The sequence below is a fragment of the Rhinolophus sinicus genome, linkage group LG04, assembly GCF_036562045.2.
Source record: "Rhinolophus sinicus isolate RSC01 linkage group LG04, ASM3656204v1, whole genome shotgun sequence".
In the NCBI taxonomy this organism is placed as follows: domain Eukaryota; kingdom Metazoa; phylum Chordata; class Mammalia; order Chiroptera; family Rhinolophidae; genus Rhinolophus; species Rhinolophus sinicus.
The window spans coordinates 95,565,812-95,590,770 of NC_133754.1; the positions used below are offsets into that span (position 1 = coordinate 95,565,812).

Below are 24,959 nucleotides of genomic sequence, written 5' to 3' on the forward strand. Positions count from 1 at the left end.
GTGTCGCTCTTTGGTGCTTCCATTGGCTCAGGTTCCGCTTGAGATGGTAGCCCAGTCTCATAACTCATACGCGGAGGCTGAGATCCACGCTCCAACTCTGGAAGACCTGGGGACCCAGCTGGAGGAAAGCGGGGCCACCTTCTACACTTACCTGGAACATCTCGTCCAGGGCCTCCAGAAGGAAGCCAAGGAAAAGTTCAAAGGATGGGTCACGTGTTCCAGCACAGACAATACAGACCTTGCTTTCAAAAAGGTAATCTCAGGAGCCGGAAAGAATTAACCCCAAAGAGCCACATCTGACAATGAGGCATTTGTTTTGCTTTAAAAACGGCCACTGTCCACAGGGCTTGGCACACACATGCACAGGTCAAAGACCCTTTCTAGAGACTGCCAAGCAACCCTGTTGCATATAATCAGAGTGCAGACTGTGACGCCAGACTTCTGGTTCCCAGTCGCATCTCTGCTCTCTTAGCTGTGTGACATTGGGCAAGTCACACACCTCTCTGTGCCTCTATTTCCTCAGTTTCATAATGGGCATAATAATGACACTGCTGTCAGAGGAAAGCTATTAAAAAAACTAAATGGATTAGAACAGCACTTGGCACATAGTAAGCACTGTGTGTGTTGGTGGTTATTATTTCCGTGACCATTATTATTATTTTAAACTTAAAAGTGACCAGTTTTAAACCTAAGGTACATAATCACTCTTTCAAGGTATATAATCGGTGATGTTTTTTGAATACCCACTGAAATGTGGTAGGTTTTTGTTGGAACCAGTTGACCTCCAGCCTTTGATGGTCTTTCCCAAGGTGGGAGATGGGAATCCTCTGAAGCTGTGGAAAGCTTCCGTAGAGGTGGAAGCACCACCGTCGGTGGTTTTGAATCGCGTGCTGAGGGAGCGCCATCTGTGGGATGAGGATTTTGTGCAATGGAAAGTTGTGGAAAATCTGGACAAGCAAACAGAAATCTATCAGTACGTGTTGAACAGCATGGCCCCCCATCCTTCCAGAGACTTTGTGGTTCTCAGGTAAGCCTGTCTCTGGGGTTAAATACATTCTGTTTCTAAAGCAGATTTTAAGCATTAAGCAGCGTTCTACCACCTAAATTCAGCCTGCGCTGGGAATACTAAGCCTGCCCTCTTTTCCCTCAGTAAAAATTGACTTTGCTCTATTTATGTCCGACTTCCTGTTTCTTTGCCCAATTTACAGCTCTATCGGGCTCTCTTACGGTCCCTTTCATTATGGAACATACGGTTTATTAGGCCATAAATATTGTTCATTTCCTCAGAACAGAGTCTGAGAATAGCTGCTGTTTGTCCAGTTTGTACTTTCTCCTGCTTTTGCCTTTCTCCCTCTGGGAAGGCAAGTCTTCAGTTTGTGTAACTCTCGAGACTAGAGTGTGTCATTTCCAATGTCCATAGTTCATTACCATGCACGGAAACCTGGGCACAACCCTGAAGGTCCCACTCTGCTGAGACACTTAAAGATGTCCTTTAAGATTCCAGGGCCTGGCCAGGCTTGCACGTCTTAATATCTACTGTTGAAATACTGCTTCTGATTTACGGGTTGGGTTATGGACCCCTGCGAACTGGGTTTGTAATGGGATGCTCAACCAGTGACCGGAAGTTTGCACAGTAGAGCTGTGTCTGTGGGCTGGTGAGTCAGTATAGAATCAGAAAGAAGAGGGACTCCGGATGCTAAGAAACTCAAATAAAATACAACTAAGTCAATGTATCCCTTTTGATTGATAACTAATGGCAAACACTATCTCTTCTCATGGTTTAGCAGTGTAAAAGGAGTCACTAGTGAAATTCCCCAATGTATGTTCAAAATAGCTTCTTTATAAAACTAGTCTTGATGGCAAACTAAAGGTTACTTTTCACATAAGCTATTTATGCCGTTGGAGTTGGTCCGTGGGACCTTGAATTTTAAGGGTCATTTTTTCCCTCAATACATATGTTTATCTTAGCCACCTCGGGATCCTGGTGGAGAATGTGGGCATTTATAAGAGTGGCTCGTTACCACAGTTACTGGGGTATCAGTCATCTCATGGAAGGTAAACTTCACACCTCCACTCCTGCAAGCAGCAAATCGAATAGTTCTTCTAGGAGGGCAGCCATGGGGATGGAGCCATGCCACAGCGCGCCTCTTCCCTCCCCTCAGAGGAGGCTGAGGGCCCGAGTCCAAGCGTGGAAGCTGCTTCTTCCATCCATCCACCAGCCAGCCGTTTCTGAGTGTTCCATTCCGTCACCACCGTGTACCAGGCACCGTTGGAAGCTGCGCAGTGAGCACAGCACACAACAAGCCTGCTCTCTCGGGGTTTATATTGCATCAGGGAGAGAAGTCAATAAAGAAGAAAGAGGGATAGAGAGGATAAGTAAGACAAGGGGAGAGTAAGGGGTAAAATTTTAAATATGGTGGGCAGGGCAGAGTCTTACTGTTTTCATATTTGCTCCAAGACTTGAAGGAGAAAGTGGGTGGGCAGTGAGGCTCTGAGGGAAAAGAACGTGGCACTGAAAGGGGTGAACAAGGAACCAGAAGTGGTTCCTGTGACACAAATTCCTTGCAGTTATGATACCAGAAGGTAGAAAGTGACAAGTATGGTGAGGAAGTGACAGAGCGGGGATACTTCCCTGCCTTCAGAGCATCTGCTTACCCAGGCTCGTACGTACGTGGCTGGTCTCATTTCGGGATTACCATGTTTACTTCTCAGTCTGTCCCCTTGTCTAGTTCCTCAGGGGCTTCCAGTGATAGTTACTGAAGATTTTTCCATTTTATCCCCACACGTCTGTCCATCTGTCAGTCTTTATTATTAATCACATTATCATGCATGAAAAGAGAGTGGCCACGCCCCTAGAGGAGTTGCTAAGCATTTGTGCGGCGCTTGCTTACTTCCAAGTTCTTGATGGGAATGTAGAATGTTTCTTCTTTGTGGTGTCCTAGGACAGGACCAAGTTATAGAAGAGATGACTATGTAAGGGGATAGGATTTGTGACGTAAACAACTGGGATGGAAATAATAAACTTATAGTTTGTGGTAGAAATGGTTGTTACACACATGGCTCCTGACTTCCATCAACAACGTTTCTCCAAGTGGCAGCCCTCTCTATCCTTGAATAGCTCCAGTAGCAGGGAACTCACTACCTCCTCGTACAGACCATTCCATTTTTGGAAAGTGCAGTGTGAGGCAGCTCTTCTCTGCCCTGAACTGCAATGTGCCTTCATATCTCTGACTTCTGGAGTCAAATCCACGGTATTGATTTTTTCTCCCACTCAAGAGCCACTCAGCTAGTTGAAGACAGTTAGCAGTCCACATGTGTCTAGTTTTCTTCAAGCTAAGCATCACCAGTTCATGTATCCTTTATGACTTGAATTCAGCATCACCTCCTCCAGGAAGCCTTCCCCATATGCCTTGCCTTCCTTTCCACATGATCCCAGAGCGCATAGCCGTATCACTGCACCGACTGTGGTGTTTTAGAGTTCTCTTTGTATTTCTGTTTCTCCTCCTGGACTATGTATCTTTGTGTCCATGGGGGCTTCTCAGAGCCTGGCACCTCCCTGGGCTCAATAGATGTTTACCAAATGAATGACCAAGTCCCAATTCCAAAACTGTAAGGCCAGCCCTTCAATAACAGGCAGGAGCTCCTGCAGCCTCATTTTGGTTCCAAAGGCAGATATGAGTGCTGCAAGAACACTTCCGGCCTCTGGGTCTGAGGGCCGAGACCCTTGCTTTGAACTGCCCTGGATAAACTTTACCCACACGTAGGGAAACCATTCGCTTAATACAAGTGACTAGGATTGGAATTTGAGCAGGAAAATGTAAGTGTACACGTCAGCACTGGGTTCAGGTCTGTCTTTCTCCCTTTGTCATAACTCTGAGCGTGGGTTGTTTCACTCCAGGACCTGGAAGACCGATTTGCCCAAAGGAATGTGTACCCTGGTGTCCCTCTCCGTGGAGCACGAGGAAGCCCAGCTCATGGGCGGCGTGCGAGCCATCGTGATGGATTCCCAGTACTTAATAGAACCATGCGGCTCTGGCAAGTCGAGACTGACCCACATCTGCAGGATAGACCTGAAGTAAGTGTGAGCTCCCCAGGGTGGCAGGCGCGGTCTTGGAGTCTGCTCGAGGGGCACATTCGCCACCCCTTCACCTGCTTCATAGAGGATTACTTAGGCCTCTCTCACTTTTCCTCTTCCCCACCTTTGCTAAAATTCTGGTATTTTCCTGCAGCCCTTTGCTCTTCTTCATTTTCAGTTTTGTCCCCACTTACATGTCTGTGCTTCTCACACGGAGCAAATACAAACACTGGAGTCCGGCCCATAGTAGACGTTCAGTAAACGTGAGTCCTCTCCCTGGGTTTCTTTTATGCCTGTGCCCTTCAACTGCTTCCTGCAGCTTCCCTCCTTTGAGAAGAAACTAATGTAAATGCAATCTCTTCGAGGAATTCATGCTGTTCTTGGCCTGGGTAGATATAAACTGAGTCAATTCTAGATAGTAAATTCTAGAATTCAGTCTGAATCTTCTCGGAGAGAGGGTATCATTATAAAGCACCCGGTGAAAAGATAGGCTGAATACTTAGGTCCTCACAGCCTCGAGAAGGCAGCCCTGAGTTGTATGCAAGTGTACTGACAGTCAGGCCACATGGACAGCCCTGCATACCATGACAAAGTGATGTGGAAAAAAGACTTTCCCACTTCTTTTCTGATTTTTGTCCCCACAGAGGTCACTCCCCAGAATGGTACAATAAAGGCTTTGGACATCTGTGTGCAGCGGAAGTCGCCAGGATTAGAAACTCTTTTCAGCCCCTCATTGCTGAGGGTCCAGAAACTAAAATCTGAGTTTTCCCCAGTGTGACATCAAACTCAGGGAAGAGGAAGTGAAAGCAAACACTTGTGGGACAGTGTGCCCGTGAGAGAGAGAGAGAGAGAGAGAGAGAGAGAGAGAGAAGCTGATTGAGATGGCTTATGCTTAAAATGAAAACACTGAGAAGTCGGAATGTTGGACATGCAAGAATTTCTGAGAACTTTCCTAGCCTTCCTGGAGATGGCTATATCCTACTAATATAATATTTTTAAAAATCAGAACATTTATCTGTGTTATTAAAATTAAATGGATTATTCCTTGTGCATTGCCTAATTTGCTATTTAAAGGCTTCTAAGAAGCATGTTCTTAACTGTAAATAAATGTATGTATAGCATATGTACATATGTGTGTATATCTTTACCTTTACTGTATATATGTAAAATTGATATTTTATATATAATTGCGTATTTTGAAAAGGAACGCATCTGACTCGGTGAGTCCCTTCCTTATGTGGTTCTTTCCGTCTTGCTCTGGACCCCACCGTCCTGGAAACTGAGCAGAAGCAGCTGCTAACACCAAGGTGGTGTGAGAATTTCTAGTCTGTCAGTCTGCCCTGGTATTTAACCAAAGATTAGCTAACCTAAGGAAAACAACATTAAAAGGTATTCTTATGTGTTGTCACTTTGTTTTTGTTATTCAAAAAACCAAGAGCAGAGTGTTAGATAAAAAGAGAAAAAGAATATTTACTCCTCTTTAAAGCAAAAAGGTGGGTGAGAAATCGCTACCAAATTTAAGGCTAGATTAACAGTTGCCACCAGGCAGGGCCAGGTGCGGCTTCAGTGAAATGTCACATTCCCAGGGACCACTGGAGTCAGCAAGAGTGACTGAAACAGAACCTCTATTTCCCTGCTGATTAGAGCTGACTATAACAGCCTTTGCATATTCATAGCCAAAGGGAGCCTCTGTGTCTTATCACGTTTTCATAGATGCATTTCATAATGTTCTTAAATGTCATTCTGTTTGACCAGTGGCCCATTTGGTCACAGTTAATTGGCATTTTCTTACCAATGTATTGCACTGAATTTAACTCTGGACACCAGACAAAGGGAGAGGATGGTCATCTAAGAGTCTTAGACCATTACAGCTTCAGGGAATTCTTATTTTGCTGTGTATGATGCTCTCAAGATATAATTCATCCAAGTTTTGCAACCTGAAAGATAAGGTTTTAAACTAATCATGAGAACAAAACCATGTTCTTCAATTAATTTTAGAAAATATAAACAGGTTTGTTAAATATGTGTTTCTTCATTTTCCGGTCAAGCTACCTATGCATTTGACCCAACCCTATTTATTATTGTATAGACTAAGCAAATTGACTTTCCTTAATCAATTGTTAATGGATTTAAATTTTTTTCTAATTGTAATTCAACAACTATAGAGAGAAAGATAATTTATTGTTTGGTTTCAGGGGGAGAGATTTTCTCTGGTAATCCATGAAAGATTGGTATCATAATTTAGCAACTGGTATGGGAGGAAAAACAAAATCTTAAATGAGTGTTTTCCCTTGTTTTTGTATTGTATGCATTTATGTAACGTTTTCTATTATCAGCAATGTGCAATTCTTTTACTGAGAGGAATAAAAATGCTATCTACGAGTTTGGTATGGTGCAAGGAAAATTATACTGTTTGAATTATGACCTAGGAATTTTTTGTTCCCTTGCCTACCTTAGAAGGTGGCAGCAAAGCCATAATTTTCCACTTGGGCAATGCTCTTGAGGAAAATCCACTTCTGCCACACATCGTAGTTTTAACATATGTGCTGGGTGACTTTAATGTGCATAGATGAGATCATTAATGATGTTTAATCTAGCTTAGCGTGGGTCCTCCTCCAGAGATGGGACCCGATGTGTTTGGGAACTATGGCAGGCACACAAGGACGAAGGTTATCGTATCACCAAGTTCAGCGTGCACTCAGGTCACCTGGAGATCTAGTTCAGATCCAGATTCTGATCCAGGCAGTCTGGGCCTGAGATTCTGCATTTCTAACGGGCCTTGGGGATGCCCAGGCTGCTGACCCAAAGACCACACTCTGAGAAGCAAGGACCTAGAGGGTACTTATAACAGAATAAAGACAAATATGATTGTATTTCCGGCTCCCCTTCTCTTCAAATCACCTGACATTTTAAATTTAACTCACATACTAATCACATCACTGCTGCATAACAACACAGTGAATCTAAAAAAGAAAAAAGAAAGAAAAAGGAGGGGGAAGATGCATCAAGCTTGTTGGTCAAATACCATAGTATCTTATTCATTGTTATCTTGCCAATGGAAATAAAATATGATATTGCATTTAAATATTATATTTATACCTCATGTATATTTTTACCTCAATTGTTGGTATCAATCATCAATTGTAAATAAATAATTGCCAAGGCAAAGAAATTTATATACATTAAATATTTCCTATTTTCTATAAAGCGCACGTTGATTTTCCTGCTTCATCCTGCAGCGGACATCCTACTTCATGAGGAAGATTTCTCTCTAAGACAGCTGGCCATGAGCTTGACCTCTGTACTATAGTCAGTACCTCTCCCAAATATAAGGATATTGTTAGCAACAGACATTCACTAACAGCCAGGGTGCCTTAATCTGTGTCTAAGGATTTCAAGTGACAGGTAGGGATTTGTTTTACAATTTATTGTTTTTAAATTTGGAAGGTATATAAACACATGTACACTGCTTTTATCAGAGTCAGTGAACTCTAGTTATGTTTCATTTTCATGGAGTGGACAAGAAATTGAGACTTGGTGAAGTGACTTATGGCTGGACCCCCTAGACCATGACGAGTAGCCGCATCAGACTCTGAGCCTTCTGCCTCCCTTGTACTTGTTTTGTGCTTTGCTTCTAAAAGACAACAAAGGTAGCCCCTAATTAAGCAAGGCAGGAGCCCTAAACGTTCTCAGCTGCAGGCTGGAAAAGCAGCATCAGGCACCAAATATGCCTCCACACAACTGATCCAAACTGCTCTCTGCTCACCTCCCCCACACCCTCTCCCATTACTTGTAAGTTTTGCTTCCACAGGCAAAGGAGGAATTTCAGTTGCCACTTTTTCTTGTCTATGAAAGAAGAAAATATGGTAGTCACTCCAGGGGCCTCTGGCTACAGATTTTATCCTAGGACCCTGGATCATATGATTCAAACTTGATTCGGAGGGTACTATGTGACACTTAGTATGAAACTGTTCTACTTCTGTCTTTTGGTATTTGGCCACAGAAAAACTGGTCATATGACTTTTCTCAGGGAGATAATGTGATGGGGTGAAATAGACCCCAGCCATGTGGAGCATCACATGCTGACACAAAGGCCAAATCAGTGTCCTGACTGCACAAGGGGTTAAGAAACTAAATACCTGCACTTGAATGTTGCAAAGCCATGCAGTGTGAACAACTGACAGAGTGTGACTTTTGGCATACCTTAGACGGACTATATCCTTTGCACATTGTTCTAAAGACAGTTTGCTTCCATCCTCACGATCCCACCCAACAGGCCACCTAGGAGCCTCCTACCCACGTCCACAGTGTGCACAGCTGAGGCTCAGAATCCCAAATAGTCGTTTTTCTGAAGCCCCTGCATAAGACATTTGTTCACATGGAACATGTTCACTGAATGCCAAATAGGGGCAGGACACCTGGCAGACAGAGGTGCTGATGTGAAGACACAATGTGTGTGGAGCAGAAACGATGATACCCAGCAGCTTCTCATTATCCATGGTAGTGACATTCTATGAAGTCACAATGGACACTGAATTAGCAAATACTGAAGCAGTGCTCCTAGTGGAAATATAGGACTAGGTTCCTACGAGCTTTTACGCACAACGTGTTCATCAACTAATCAATATATACCTTTGTTTTATGTGTGTTTCTGTTTAAAGATACTTTACTTAATATATATTTCTTACAGATAGTTAATTCTCTGAAGTATTTCTTTATAATTAAACAACAGTCAAGAAGGGCTTAATGTTTTCCTGACCCTGGGTAATGGGACTTTAAATTTCTTTGGCTTTAAGCTTCACTACAATGTTTTGTTTTATTTTTTAATCATACTTTTTTTTATATCCATTGTTATCTCAAATCCACAAATTTAGCAGCTTTCCATCTTTTCCATAGCTTTATCATGCAGTATCAATATTACTTTAACATCTTCCAGATAAGGCTAGATTGTCACAAGCCGGGAATTTTTAAGCTGCAAACGGGACTTTGGACCTAATAAGCAAATCAGAGCCAAAAAGTGAAGAACTGAAATCACATTTGTTTTGATGTAGACACTTAAAATGGGCTAAAACAGAATTGCTGTATTCTGAAGCCCATGTGTGCAGGAGCAGGGATATGAAGATACCCTTATCTTTGCCAGTAATCCTCTCCCCTTTGGTTTCTACATAGACAAAAGTAAATAAAACCATTGACACCACTGGCCTTCCTGAGCTGATACTAATCCATAATAACCTGCCTTTCCTTTCATTCTAGAGCATGTTGCTTTCTCCCATTCCCTATTTCATGTGCAATATTTATGTAAATTCGGCATTTTTCTGGCCAACCGCAGAGAAGACACTTTCAAACCAACATAAGACCTACTTAATACAAAGACCCAGGGCACTCCAGGTCAGTCTGGCTGCTGTATGGACCCATGATGCCAAGAGCTGGTAAGATGAGGTTATGGGTGAGATCTCCAAAGACAAACTCCAAATCAGCAGGAAGGCTGGATTGATGGACTCACTCCTCCCCCTCTCATTATAATGCCATGGCTTGTCACAGGAGGCAGGCTGGCCTAGGTGATGAGAGAACTCTGAATCTGGACCACTTGCTCACTGAGAGCAGATGTCTCTAATTTGTATAAGTTGAGCTTGAGCTGACATTTTTCCTCCTTCCATAACTCAAGCATGGCTAAGATTCCTCCTGTGGGTTAAACTAGAGTCTATACTTTTCTGATTAGCCCAGGACACAATGCGTGTTAAAGAGATGGTTCTGGAGGATAACAGCTATTAGAATGACTAGCAGCTGAATTCTGGATGGATTGGCATGATGAAGGGCAGAGTGATAGAAGAAAGTTGTTGTAATAGTCCAGGTGGAATACATTTGTGGGGAAAGAAGTAGAGAGATTTTTAAACATATTTCTGAGCTAGAATTAATAAGATTTGTGTATTAGCTGGTTGTGGAAAGGTGGGCAAATGGAATTATCTTAAGATGACTCAGTTTTCCAGCTTGAAAAAATTGTGTGTGCTGAGTCCTTTAATTTATACGGGGAAAAAAGAAGGAAGAACAGGTTTCAGATGGGCAGCAGGGCAGGGAAGGAACGATGTTGAAAGGGCTGATCACTTGGGCTTTGATCCTGTTAGGTAGAAGTTAGAAATGTAGGAGAGGAGGGCAGGGTGGGAGGGGGTCCATAGTGCCTACAGAAAAAACTCATAAATAACTTTGATTAAATGTCTCCAACCACATACCTGTTTTTACAACAACAGATGACTGAGAGATGGTCTGGAGCAAGATATGGATCTGAGTCCACAGACCTCCAACTATCTTAGGAGGTCACACCTTCCTGTGGAAGAGCATGCACCACCTTTCCCCACCAAATCAACATGTAACTCCCTCACCCCACCCGGCAAACTATTTAAGTTCTCAGGACAAGGGGACCGGAAGCCTCTCCCACCTTGGCTAGGCCCATTCTCTTCCTTGAGGATGTATCGCTAACAAACCCTGCTTGCATGTTAATCAGTTTGCTGACCTTTGATTCTTCACTGTATTGGCAAGAAGAAATGAGACCCTGTAACAATCCTGTAGTACTTGCATTGGGTGTGAGTCATCCAGGTGGAGATGTCCTGCTCCCCATTAGACATACAGATATGAAACTCGTGAGAGTGACCAGTGCCCAAAGCTAGAGGTATGTTTATGAGTTCACTTTAGTGTGTCATTTCTACGTCTCCTGACCATACACTTAGTGGTCCACTGACACCAAACCACCATTTCACATCTCTGTGACTTTGCTCTGACCTTTCCCCATCTTGTTGGTCACATGATAGACAGTTTCTAATATTTCCATGGACTTTCCTGACCCCTCCTCTCAAATCCACCTGTTTCCTTATGCATTTCTTCTATTGTATGAATCACATCTCATTTTGTTATTTGGCAATATATCTAACTAACTCTCTCATTGGACTATAAGCTCTTAAGGGCATGGACCATCTTATTAACTTTGAAACTCCATCTCCTAGGACATTGTCTGCTACATCATTCTATAAGTATTTGCTAAAATGAACTGGGCATATGAAAACGGCATAGAAATGAAAGTCATAACTTAGAGACACTGTGTAAAGTGTTACAACACTAATGAGATAACTTACTTTTTGTGTTTTGATTACTTTAGCTCTCTAATAGTGCAAAGAATGGAGAATTAGCTGGTCTTCCAAGAAGTTAAATGTGACTGTTTCTGAAAGTAGCAAATGCTGGATATCTGTAAATAGGACAGTTTGATTAGTTCATTCATTCGACAAATATGTGTTACCGGAGAGCAGGCCCTTCTCAGCACAGTGTCCAGGTTCTTGGCGTCTCAAGCAAAGAATTGAATGAGATACAGAAATATAGCAGTGAAAGTGCAGCTTATTAGAAGCGAAAACATGCTCCAAAGAGACAGGAGTGGGCCTGAGCAAAAGGGTGGCTCAAAAGGCGCCGACTGGCAAGGACTTGGAGTTTTTATTTCCTTCTCTTCTAGAAGAGGCTACTCTTCTCTAGGTGTGGGGTCACTTGATTGGCACCTGTGATTGATAGGAGGCTATTACCTCATCTTTTTAGACTACACATGTTCTTTCCCAGAATTCAGTCTGTTATAATGATATTAATGAACTTCGGGGCATATGTACGATGTTACAATGATGATATAATGAGGCTAAGGTGAGGTGAAGGTCATTGTAGGCTCTCCTGCGCAGGTGTGAGTGACTGGTCTAATGTAATTAGGTATTTAGTATCCTTCCGCTTCCTCATCGTGGTTGATGGCTATTGTGGATAAGGGAAAGATTTGGGTGTGGAGGGGAGGTCTTCTGGGTGGTCGCTTTCCGTAGATCATGTCGAATGTGCAGGAATGTTTAGAGACCCCATTCCTATCTGCCTGCCTCATTTTCCTTTGAGAAGTGTGACCCCTATGAATCTGGGAAGTTGAGGAACAGGAGGTCTCTTCTTCTGAACCTGCTTCCTGCTGAATGTGGCCGTTGTCCCTGCATATTGGGATTCATGGGACTCTCGCCCTGTCTGATCTTAGATGAGGGGAAGGGGTCTCGAGATCCGCCCGGAAGACCGTGTTGACCACTTTGGATGGGATGTACTGGAAGTCTTGCTGGGGCATCATTTGTATCCCATCGGCCCCTAGATGAGGAGAGATAGATTTTGGTTAAACAGATTTAAAAGTGTTGGCCCAAGAAGCAGGACCCAAAGCCATCAATACAAGCTGGCTGTGTGATAGAAATTCTGTTGAATTTCGTGGAGCTTGTGGCCTTTTCCTCTGGTTAATCCAGTCATTCAGGTGGTGATGTTCACTCAGGAGCTGGGCCTGGAATGGCCTGGAACAAGGGGCAGGGGATTTCCTATGATTCAGGCTAGGAACAATCTTCTGTTTAAGATTAAAAAGCTGATTTGAAAGATGAGTAAGATCAGGAACTAGGGAGCTAAGAAGCTAGAGAAAAGAAGACTTAAAATTCCTATAGTGGGGAGCGGGGTGGGGGTGGGGGCTCTCCCGTATCATATGGAGTATCCATTATGGCCCAGAAACTATTCTAGGCTTTTAGTAAATAAAACAATGAATAAAATCAGTGAATAAAATAGACAAACATCCTTGTCTTCCTGGGGCGTATGGCCCAGTGGAGAAAACAGCCAAGAAACGCGATAAATAATTGACCAGGTTAGCCCTACAGAGAAAAATAAAACAGAGGAAGGAGATAGATTAAATGATCAGGAAAAACCTCACTGAGGGCCTGGGGTGGAGAACTATTCAAAATGACAGTCTGTCTGAACATTTTTCCCTCCTGCTCCACTGGAGTTGCCAAAATTACAGTGGTGGAAATGATCAATGAACCAGTTTGCTGAGACCTATTCCTTGTGAAGATAAAGAAAAGCACAGCAACACGAGACAAATGAATCCTCTGAGAATTGCACTTGCTGCTATCTGATGGCTGCATCTTCCAGGCCAGTACGCATGTAGGGCTGTCAGGTGATGCACAGATATTAGAGACCCGAGTGTGTCAGACTGCCATGTTTACTCCTGTCTAAATGATCAAGGTCATTGTAGGCTGTCCTGCGCAGGTGTGAGTGACTGGTCTAATGTAAGGAGGTATTTAGTATCCTTTCACTTCCTCATCATGGTTGATGGCTATCGTGGATAAGGGAAAGATTTGTTCTGATCTCCAGCTGACCCCAGACACTTCGGGGAGTTCTCAAGACCAGTGTCTCTGGGGTGCTGACTCTTCAGCTTTGACGGCCTCATCACTTCCCCACACACCCGGTGCTGACAATAACCCTGTCAGCTCACGGCTGGGCTCCACACATCACACTGATACTGGGGGTCCTCAGGGGGAAGACCCTGTTCTTCCCTTGATGCCTCCTTATGCACCTGGCCCAAGTTCTCCTCTGTACCCCCACAGCACACCTGACACGGGGCTATCACTTGTACTAGTGGAACGGTGACTCTGCATCTTCTATTTTGAGATTTAAACCTCTAGTGTAATTCCATTTAACAGTGTAGTTTAGCTTGAGATTTTTTGAAAGTTCGCTTCCCTTCTTTCCCACCAAACCTTAATGATTCTTGTTTACCATACATTTGCTATGCATACATTTCAATGGTTTTATTTACTTCAGACCATATGCATACCAGGCTCCAATCCCTCAAACAAACCAGCCTCTGTAAAGCACCTTTTTCCTGGAATTGCCCAATCAACTTCCTCTTTCCTTTGTTCTGCCTCTCCTTCCATGCCTATAAAACCTTTTGGCCATGCTGGGAGTGGGGAGATAGTCTTTGGACAGGGGCCTGCCATCCTCCCAGAATGCCAACATTCTGAATAAACCTGCTTTTCTTTCCACCAACATTACCTCTCAAGTTTCGGCTTTCATGAGGCAAGCAGCTGGACCAATCAATACGCTGGGGAAAAAAGAAGTACAAGAAGTGTAACTTAAAGCTGCAACTACAAGTGGCCTCTCTTCTTCTCCAGCCTGTCCCTGTCACCTCAGCTTCCACTCCGGGCATAAGCGAACATTTTCATCTGCAGCAAAGGGCCTGACAGACCCCAAGCCCACCTCACTCCAAGGCCCAAGGCCCCAGTCTTCATAACATGATGAACACTGCTCTGACTGGTGAGAGGAATGCACCTCGTCAGGAGATCCACTGTCATCTACACATTAATGGGTGTGGCTCAATCCCCGTTATGTGACCCCAGAAGATAATTACACAATGGATGTGCCCTAAATCTGGCTTATCTCCTAGGAAACACCACCATGCCATTTCCTGTAGGCACAGCTGAAATGCCAGCTGGCAGCCAGCCCTGGAACGGGGCTCCCTGTCCTCTCTTCCCTGTCCACGTCCCTGTCCTAGCACCAAGGCTTAGCAGGTCTCTAGTTAGTACCACCTGGTACAGAGTACCTTTCCCTTGTTCACAGGTATCAGGTAACCCACCTGCTGAAAAGCTGATTGATGACATTTTAATATGAATGAGTTTCAGACAGAGCTACTCCACTATAGATTTGCATAATTAAGCCTTTTATCTCTTTATTGGGAATCAGAGGCTTTGTTTCAGGTGACAAGGATTTCAGGCAAGAGCAGGTAGGTGGGAGCTATTTTTGGATTAAGAAAGAGCTTGAAATTGTACCACATAGTAAAGCCTAAACCTGAAAGTCAGGCTGATCTTGTGCTAGAATGACTGGGGTGGGCAGACGGGTCGTCCCCTGGACAGTCCCTACTTTCCTGGGACAGCACCTCTCCTGGTCAGTCCAGGCAATGGGAGCTCTGCTTGGATTCAGAAGGACTCTTCTCAGCAGCCTCCTCTCTTTCCCCTTCCACCACTTCAAAGCGATCTAAATCTCATCTTTCCTTCTGAGAATTTCAGATGCATTTGGTTTCCCAAGCCCATCAAGAATTTTGAGAAAAACATCCCAAGGTGGTTTTGTCAGGAACTTTTTGGCCAAGGAAGACCCAAGGGAACAAACCACATCCAGAGGTGACGGCCAAGGGAAAAGGGACCCTGCCTTTCCCCGGCTGGCAGGGTAACAGGAGGTAGGATTCCCAAGTGGACAAGAGTTGAGGAGGTGCCAACCTGGGGAGCATTGGGCCCCAAAATAAGATGACTGGATTTGGGGATATTTATTGGTTTTCCTCATAGCCCTACAGTTTCTCTGTTGCTTCCTCATCTACAGGGGAAAACAAAAAGAAAACAGGTGTAACTGTTAACCCCGTTTGAGCCACAGATAGAGTGTGCTATCTCCCATGAAGATGGACAGTGCCACTTGTTTCGGAGAAATAAAGCTACCCAGTTGTCTGAAATTAAATATGCTCTCTAAGGAGCAGCCACTGTGGGTGGGGTGGTGGTGGTGGTGACACCATCCATCTCTGGGACCTGCAGGAGTCGCCCTCTGGGATGTTATGCAATAGGAACATATGCCCTAAAACTGCTTCTTTTCTAGAACTGCAGGTAACACAATGTTCACCTCAAAAGAATCCTGGAAGTGGCAAAGGAGAGCAAATTTCTTCTTAGTTTTCTACCAGTCTGCAGTGGTTCCAGTATAAAGCCAGTGGTGTATGTATGTAGCATAAAAACCATCGCTGGCTCAGTGGAAGTTGTTTGGCTGCATTGCTCACTGCGCAGAAGGCTATGCGGCCATCCCAACCTTACTCGTAAATCTCAAAATTCATGTTGAACGGAGCCCCACTCCCCTAGGGGAGTGGTTTAGAATGCAGATGATTGCAAAGCAGACATCAAGCAGCATTCTTTGACAGTAAATGAAGGAATTTTAAACAATTGAACACACAGCAATAGCTGCCACTTCATGGAACTGAATAAGGATGAGAGTTGGGCAGTCTTTCTCTGAGATGACAGAAGAACACTTTGTAATTTTTGTGCAAGAATTTGCCATGGTACAATGAGCAGCTCCTCGTGTTCCCACATTCCGGTGTCAAGATGTTAGGAGAGATTGGAAGTAGATTGCTCAAGGTGACATCATGAGCCATTCAAATAAGGAAGAAAATCTCAGCAGCTGTCTTTCCCAGGACAGGGCTAAGGCCACTAAACCATGGCCCAGAAGAGGGACCCAGGGCAGAGGGGTCCTTGAACCCTGCTGGACAAAAAGAAGATTCCCATCAAGCCACAACAGGCAAGGCCATTTGCCAGAACATTCTCCAAGTGGAATTTTGAAGCCTAATGAGGAGGAACCACAGTGAACCAGTACTTCAGACCTAGAAGTACAAATGCCACGGTAAGTTTCCGATGCCCTATGTGCCGTGTGCTCTTTACCTTCCTGCCTCAGATCACCATGACCATACATGGAATAAACTTCCCATTAAGGAAAAAGTGAGAGCACAGCATGAGCATCTGCATGCACTGAGGTCCTGCTGTGGTCCAAGGAGTCTTCGTACACACTCCCATATCCGGATATATGGATATACACCATGTTTCCCTGAAAATAAGACCTAGCCGGACAAAAATTAATATAAGACCCTGTCTCTTATATTGTATTGTATTGTATTGTGTTGTATTGTATTGTATTGTATTGTATTGTATTGTATTGTATTGTATTGTATTGTATTACATTACATTACATTACATTACATTACATTACATTACATTATATTATAGACCCAGTCTTATATTATAGTGAAGTAAGACCAGGTCTTATATTAATTTTTGCTCCAAAAAACGCATTAGAGCTGATTGTCTGGCTAGGTCTTATTTTCGGGGAAACACAGTAACTTATCTATTGTGCCTCACAACAGCCCAATGAAATAGGTACTATTGTTTCTACTTTTCAGAAGAATAAGTTTAGGCACAGAAAGGCAAGAGACTTTCTTTAAATTACCCAGCAGGACTGAAACCCAGACAATCTGATCTTTGCTCTGCTGCTCCCCTTATTGAGGTAAACGGTTCCCCATGACGGGATGATGGAACCAATGACCAGTGTGGACATCGGCCACACTGGCTGTGAGAAGACTCGGGCCAGGAGTTGGCTGAGTGGCTCTTCGAAAGAGAGACATTTTGAATATGATTGCAAATAATGTCCATAGCGAAGAAGATACTAAAGACAGTGAGGCTGCACAGGCTCTCTGGTGAGGGTTTTCAAAAGGCCATGGAGTGCGTGAGGGACACATAGTGTCTGCTCCTTCTCCAGCCAGGCAACTCCCGTCCAGCCCTTCACAGCACTTGCTGGGGGAGGGGCGATGCCAATGTGATTCGCCGAGGTCCGTGATGTAGCTTGGACACATGTGGTCACAGCATCCCCAGGTGGTGCACATCAAGTGTGCTCACCCCTCTGAACACACAGCTGGGCCCGTAAGGAGAGCCTGACACACTGACGGCTCTCCCACCAGGCCCCTGGGCATGCTGGGACGCGCTAGTCCTAAGGTGTAGATTCAGAGGCCAATGGGAGCCCTCACCTCTCCTCCAGTCCTCACACACTTGCACCGCTATTAGAAAAGCTGTCTTTTCATTCCCTTCTGCTATAGCTCCCGTGCACAGGGAGCCTTCAGAGCCCAGTGGGAAGGATGAATAAAAGGTGGTCAGGATTTCAATAATAATATCTAATGGCATTAATAATTATCAATAAACATAAAATATCAAGAACAGATGCAAAATATGGACATAACCCCTAAGAGTAGTGTCTGGAAGTTTGAAGCCCAGAATGTACTGAAATTTTCAAAATGTATAGAGGACAGCAAAAATAAATAAATAAATAAATAAATAAATAAATAAATAAATAAATAAATAAATAATACAATGCTTTTAATAGTATATTTAGTGCAAGGAGCAGGAGAAGGAAGTGATAGGTCTCTGCTTGACAGGGATGGCATAATGTCAATAGAAGACAAAAAGAAAGCAAAATTACTTCTTCCTTATCGCATCCTCACCTTTCCAAATATAAACATCTACCTCCTGAAAAAATATAGAACAAAACCTGACTTAGAGGGTAGTTTTGAAATATGTCCACAAATTATCTGATGCTCTTCACGAGGTAGAGCTTAATTCTCCTCTCCTTGAATATGGGCTGTATTTAGTGATTGGTTTCTAAGGAACAGAATGTGGTAGAAATAAAAGAGTGATTCTAAGGGTAGGTTTCCATTTCTCTTGGATATACGAGGTCAGACAATTAAGTTCGTGAACTTCTTGCAACAATGCTACTAACTTCTTTTGATATCAGAGGGATTATTCATTATGAATTTGTACCAACTGGACAAGCAGTTAACCAAGTTTACCATTTGGAAGTGCTGAAAAGGCTGCATGATAAAGTTAGACGACCTGAACTTTTCGCCAACAATTCATGGCTCTTGCATCACGACAATGCACCAGCTCACCCGGCACTGTCTGTGAGGGAGTTCTTAGCCAGTAAACAAATAACTGTATTGGAACACCCTCCCTACTCACCTGGTCTGGTCCCCAATGACTTCTTTCTTTACCCGAAGATAAAGGAAATATTGAAAGGAAGACATTTTGATGACATTCAGGACATCAAGGGTAATATAACGACGGCTCTGATGGCCATTCCAGAAAAAGAGTTCCAAAATTGCTTTGAAGGGTGGACTGTGCATAGCTTGCCAAGGGGAGTACTTCGAAGGTGACCCTAGTGATATTCAGCAATGAGGTATGTAGCACTTTTTCTAGGATGAGTTTGCAAACTTAATTTTCAGACCTCGTATACCTAGAAGTGGAGTTGCTGGACCATATGGTATATTTTGCTTTAACTTTTTAAGGAACTGCCAAACTAATCTCTGAGGGGCTGCATCGTTTTACCCTACAAACAGCAATGCATGAGAATTCAAGTTTCTCCACATTCTCGTCAACACTTGTTATAATCCACCTTTTGGATTACAGCCATCTTAGTGGGTATGACATCCTCACAGTTTTAAATATTGTTCACTGTTTTAAACTTGAAGCAAAAATAGAAGTTGTAAGTGATCTCATGAAATGATAGAATTCAATTTACTTAAGTTCTGGCTCTTCCCCTTTACACTGTCTCTGCTATCATTGCTTATTTCAAATCCACAGTTGAAACAACCAGAAGAGTTGGAAACAGGAACTGAACCACGCCCAAAACAAGGTACAAACAACTGTAAACTCTCACTTGCTCTTGCACTTGAAGAGGCTGAGATGGAAAGCATTTCTGTACTTGCTCCCTAGACCCTCTTTGGGCTATGCCTTATGCTTCCTTGTGTTCTCTCTTCCTTTTTCAGATTCCACCCTATGAGTGAGTAAGAGAAATGTCCTAAATGAACATACCTTCAGTGGGACCTCCTAAACAATAGGAGGAGAACAGGAGAAAAGAAAGGCAAATGCATTCCTTCCCAGCTGGAGACACTGGCCGGTACTGGGGGAGACAGAGTCTGTACTGTGCAACCCCTCAGACTTAGGCATGCAAGGGGGTAACCTTTGAGAGGCATACCCAGGGGTCAAACAGAAAAGGATAATCACCTTAAAATGACAAAACGGCTCCCAGTTCAAAGGAAGCTGGTTCTATGAAACCAGAAAGAATGTTCTGCCCAGATGTGCAGTTGTCAGTGTTGGAACCACAAGAAATGAAATCTCAGAGGTGAACCCTGGAAACGTCCTCCCAAGGCCCACCTGGGAAAGAGAGAATCCAGACAATGGGCTTCCAGAGTCCGGTTCTCCTGTCAGTGGCCTCTGAGGAGACAGAGGCCACAAGTGTCCCATTCCCCTATCTCCTTAATTCTGTTTTGTGCTCATTGAGCCATTTTCTGAGTAAGATTTTGCTCCCACACAGGGAGGCTCATGGCGAGATAATGTGCCTGCAGGGTGGGAAGCTGGTTTGGGTTCTCAGAGCAGAGCAGCAGATCTAGATGGGGAGGGAAGGGAACTGGGGAGAAGGATGAGTGAAAAAAGCCTCAGATCGGGCTTCTAGTTCACAGAAAGCATCCTTCCACCCCTACTCCTCTCCACTCTGCATCTCCCTGAGCCACTGAGCAAATGCCCTCTGAGTTATCAGGCAATGCCTTCGCAGGGCACAAGTAGTTTTAAACAATTACTCTTTTTAACCATATCGGACATTCCCATGATTGGATATTCTCAAAAACGAAAGCCCATAAATTAAGGAAGAGCTCTCAAGAGTGAATATCTGAGGGCTACTAAGGACTGAATACTGAGCCCCCTTCATAACCATCTATTTTCAAAGAACTGATGCTCAATGCATCATTATGCCAATTAAAATTGTGGTAGCTATTCCTCTCACTGGTATTTTAACATCTCTGAAACTTACATTGAGGAGGGGGACATGCAAAGTGGCAAAATTCACCAGGGAGCCTTTTATCATTATTGTTTGACGTGGCTATTCTCCCAGGAATTGTTTCCCATAATTGCCGTCTCTACAGAAACAACAGTTCTTAGCAGCATGTCAAGTGTAGTTTCTGAGAAATCTGAAACCCCCCAAAGCATGTTTTTCTTTCTTTTTTTTGAGGATAAGCTATGAAGGTTTTGTTCTCAAATATTCCGTCTTGAACCGCCACCTTTCCGCAAAGTAATTCAATGAAATATTTTCTGTTTCTCACACAAAAATAGTTCCTCTCAGGATACTCAGACTGCTCCAGTAGAGACAGGCCAGGGGCAAGTTGATATGAGTTTGATGTGAGAGAAGAAAAGCTGCAGCTTTCCTTATGAAGAAAAAAGAGTGAACCCCAAGTCAGTCTGGGCTGTATCTGTCCCATCCATTTAGGTCTGAGAGGGCTGAATTTCTGTTCAAAGTTCTATGTCGAGGGTCATTGAAAAGATACATTTGCTCTAAGGGTTAGTTAATATAACAGTGGGTTTAAACTAACCATGTGATCTATCAATAAGGAGAGATGGTAAATCTTCAAAGACGGAAGGAAGTCAAGGAAACCAGGCCACTGATGGCTGTAGAGAAGACAGAATAACACAACAGGAAGAAAAAACTCGGGGGACAGTGGGGTAACTACATGGCAGGACTGCATTTGAAGCAGTCTGGGGAGGCAGCAACACCCCGCTGCAGCCACTCTTCATTTCACTTCCCAAGTGAGTGGATGGCCTTGAAGCCTTGGTTGCATGGTTTTATTGGCATCCCCTATGTCCAGGGTTCTCTGCAAAGCCTTTTATAGGCACAATGGTTCCTGCTTCTCTTCCTAATGTGCTGCAACTCCAAGAAGGAAGAAAAATGTAGCAATTCAGATGTTCCCTTCTATAGATTTCTACGTTTAATTAAAATAGTTAAGATATAGAACTGGTACAGCAGTTGGCAGGTACATTAAACTGTCAAACATGGCAAAATGGTTGTGCAAGTGTTCTCTTTTTCTGTGGCGTGAACACAGCCTGACAAATGGAGCAGTGAAGGAACAGGGAGCGCCTGTGTTATTTAATATGCTGGGAAGACAGAAAAGAACTCTCCCCACTGTGCCCAGTGGAACATAATTGCTAACAGAATAGCAGCTACAGGAACAATAAGGTAAAAAAGTTAGGTCTTGTGAAAAAGTGACTGAAAGCTTTCCAACTGGTAGCCCAGCATTATTCTATTTTGTATTATTCCACAGTCAACGTAAATGGGAATCATGCTGGCTTTTTAAATAATTCCCTTCTTTCTTTCCTTCCTTCCTTCCTTCCTCCCTCCCTCCCTTCCTTCCTTCCTTCCTTCCTTCCTTCCTTCCTTCCTTCCTTCCTTCCTTCCTCCCTTCTTTTCTTCCTTCCTTCCTTCCTTCCTTCCTTCCTTCCTTCCTTCCTTCCTTCCTTCCTTCCTTCCTTCCCTCTTTCCTTCACCACACTAAGTATCCTGTGTTAGCAACTAGTGTTGTAAACAAATACACACATTCACATATATTATATACAAATGACATAAATGTGTCATTGTTTATTAGTATTATTTACAGAAATGCAGTGTCATACTTTGCAGCTAGAGTTTATCACTCAGTAGTTTATAGAAATCCTAACCAAATCAACTGATTTTGCTATAATTCATTCTTTTTCATGGCTGCATAATGTTTAAAAAAATTAAAAAATTTTTATTTTAAAAATTGATTCAACCATTCCTTTATTCATGGGGACTCACCTTGTTTCAGAATTTTAAGTGTATGAGTAATGTTGTAATAAACATCCCAGGAATGAGACTGGTGGATCAAAGTATATGTGAATTTTTATTTTTGGAAGATATTGCCATGATGCAGTTTAAAAATGGCTGTAACAATTCACATATTACCTGTAAAGTATGATGGCATCTTTACCTCTTCATACTTACTTCTAAAGAGAGCAACAGTGTTGCCATTCTATTGTGTTTTTGTTAATTACGTGGGTATAAAGGGACATTGCGTTGTTACTTTAATTTGTATTTCTTTGGTTATTAATGATTTTCAGTGTTCATATGTTTATGGCCACTTCACTCGCTTTTGGGTAAATTATTCATTCATATCTATTTTCTATTATTTGTTACCCATTAGTAAGAACTCTTGGTATTTTAAAGATATTAACCTTTTATCTGTTATCTGTGACGCAAATATATTTTTAACTCTACAAGTTCTCTTTGATCTTGTTTAAGTCTTCAATAGCTTTTGTTTTTATTTTGTCTTTGGGTTAAGAACAGCCTCCACAAAACCTAAATTGTATGTATAGGCTCCTAGATTTTCTTCTGATATTTAAGTAATTTATTTATCTGTGATTTATTTCTATATTTAATTCTTTACATGAAGTCTTCAGTTATCTGGAGTTTGTTTATATAAATACTGAGAGAGAAGTGTACATTTTTATTTTCTTCCAGATGGATAGTCAATGGAGCCAGCACCTTCCTTCTCACATTGCATTGAAATATCAACTTCATCATAAATTAAACTAACGTGTATTTGGGAAGCTATATCTAGATTTCCCATTCAATCATTCACTTCCTCTAGCATGTTTATTTGTTTCAAAAACCAATGGCCTATTTATTTGATTATAGTGGTACTATAGTATGTTTTAATACTGGCACTCACTAGTTTTTTTTTTTAAATGCATTTTATCCTTAGGCTAAATAAACTTTAAGATCATTTTCTATTGTTTAAAAATGTTATAATTCTAATTGGAATTGCACTATATATCATAATTAATGTTACAAATAAATATTATATATGCATGTATATAGTAAATTTGGGGAGATCTAACATTTTCATTATTTTTAGTCTTTATGTCTAAGAAAGTACATATCTAAGAACTTAGTATGATTTTCCACTTGTTTGAGTCTTGTTTTCAGGGCTTTATAGTTTTCTTCACATAGTATTTCTTTGCGACTACAAATTTTTCCTATTTTCATGCTTAGGTGATTTCATGCTATTGATTGTGTTACGTGTTTTTATATCTATCCATCTTACTAATTCAAGTACTTTCTTCTTAAGTCTCTTGGGATTTTCAGGAATATAATATCATCAATGGAAAGAGTTTTATCCTTTCTTTTCCAATGTTTATACAAATTATTTTACTGTCTTTTCTTAGCACCTTTACTAGAACGACTAAGACAATGTTGAATAATAATGACAAGAGCAAGCAATCTTACCTCGTGCTGGTCATAACTGCAGTGATTTTAGTGTTTTCCTATTTCGAATAATGTTTACCTATGTTTTGTAGTCTTTTTCACACTTAAAAATGTGCCTCTCTTGCATGTTTTCTTAAAGTTGTTTTTAAGAATAGCTGCTAAATGCTTATCAAAATGGCTTTGCAGCATCTATTGATATGTTCGTTTGTTTTTCTGCTTTAATATGTTGTTATAATGAATTATGTTATTTGATTCCCTATTACCTATGCAACCTTACATTTCTGTAATAATCTCTACTTGGCCATAGTTTGTGAGTCTGTTAATACTAGGTTAGTGCAAAAGTAATTGTGGTTTAAATGGTTAAAAATAATTGCAAAAACCGCAATTACTTTTGCACCAACCCAATATATTACTAGATTATTGTAGCTAATATCACATTTAGAATTTTTTGCATCTTGCTCTTTCTGTTGTAGCTTAATCAGGTTGGAGTAATAAGATTGGTTTCACAAATACAATGAGATTTTGTCTCTCTTCTATAGATTTAAATTGTTTAAATTACAATTTAAATAACCTTAAATTGCCCTTTAAGGTTAAATGGTGCTCAGCTATGAAATTCTCAAATCCTGTTAACTTTTTCAACGATACATTTTGAATCACTTCTCTAATCTCTTCTACGGTGCTCAGTCTATTTAAGTTTTCTACTTCTTCACTCAATTTTTAATAATTTATATTTTCCTAAGAAATGATCAGTGTTTTTCAAATTTCCAAATTCCATTTTGAAGATTGAGATTTTTCTGTGTGGTCAGGTACATGACCAACTATTTTTGTAAATATTATATGGACATTAAAAACCTACATGTTCTGTAGGACTCAATGAATACATAAATTGGTGTTTTACAAATAGAAATTTAGCGAATCTACCTACCTTGTAGTAGATACTAGCTATAGGTTTAGGATAAATATAAATAGTTCAACTTTTCACCTTTGTCCCTTTGCCCATCTCCAGACTTTCTATAAAGGTGTTCACCACAGCCGTCCCCAATGACTAGGTAACTCCTGTTTACACTTAGGTCCCAGTTTCATGTCATTTCCCCTCACAAAGTCGTTCTTCATACCCTAGACTAGGTTGGGGAATGGTTTCACAATACGCAGAATTTTTTCTTCTTAGCACTTGTCATTAGTAATTATATTACATAGTTATTTGTATAAATAAGAGACTAATGTCTTTCTCTCCTACTATCTAGTAATCTCCATGAGGATGGGATAATGTCCACTTTCTCTTGTCATCAGAACAGAGTTGAACATGGTAGAGAGCCTGGCGCATTGTAAGCAGGCGACAAATGCTTCTTATGTAGATGAATGATTGAACGATTGAATGAATGAATGTTCTGTTAATCAGAGGAGGTAG

General features: G+C 42.0%; 1 protein-coding gene across 7 annotated transcripts in view; it reads left to right on the forward strand.

Moving 5' to 3' along the window:
• STARD13 (StAR related lipid transfer domain containing 13) overlaps positions 1-7,262 on the forward strand; it is a 492,881-nt gene extending 485,619 nt beyond the window's left edge. For all 7 annotated transcript variants that reach the window (XM_074330029.1, XM_019736522.2, XM_019736521.2 and 4 more), the window contains 4 exons: positions 32-253; positions 810-1,027; positions 3,899-4,075; positions 4,720-7,262. In XM_074330029.1, the coding sequence (XP_074186130.1) occupies positions 32-253; positions 810-1,027; positions 3,899-4,075; positions 4,720-4,837 (735 nt within the window). In that variant the 3' untranslated portion in view covers positions 4,838-7,262. The remainder of the gene's footprint in view (positions 1-31; positions 254-809; positions 1,028-3,898; positions 4,076-4,719) is intronic.
• Positions 7,263-24,959: the final 17,697 nt, after the last annotated feature.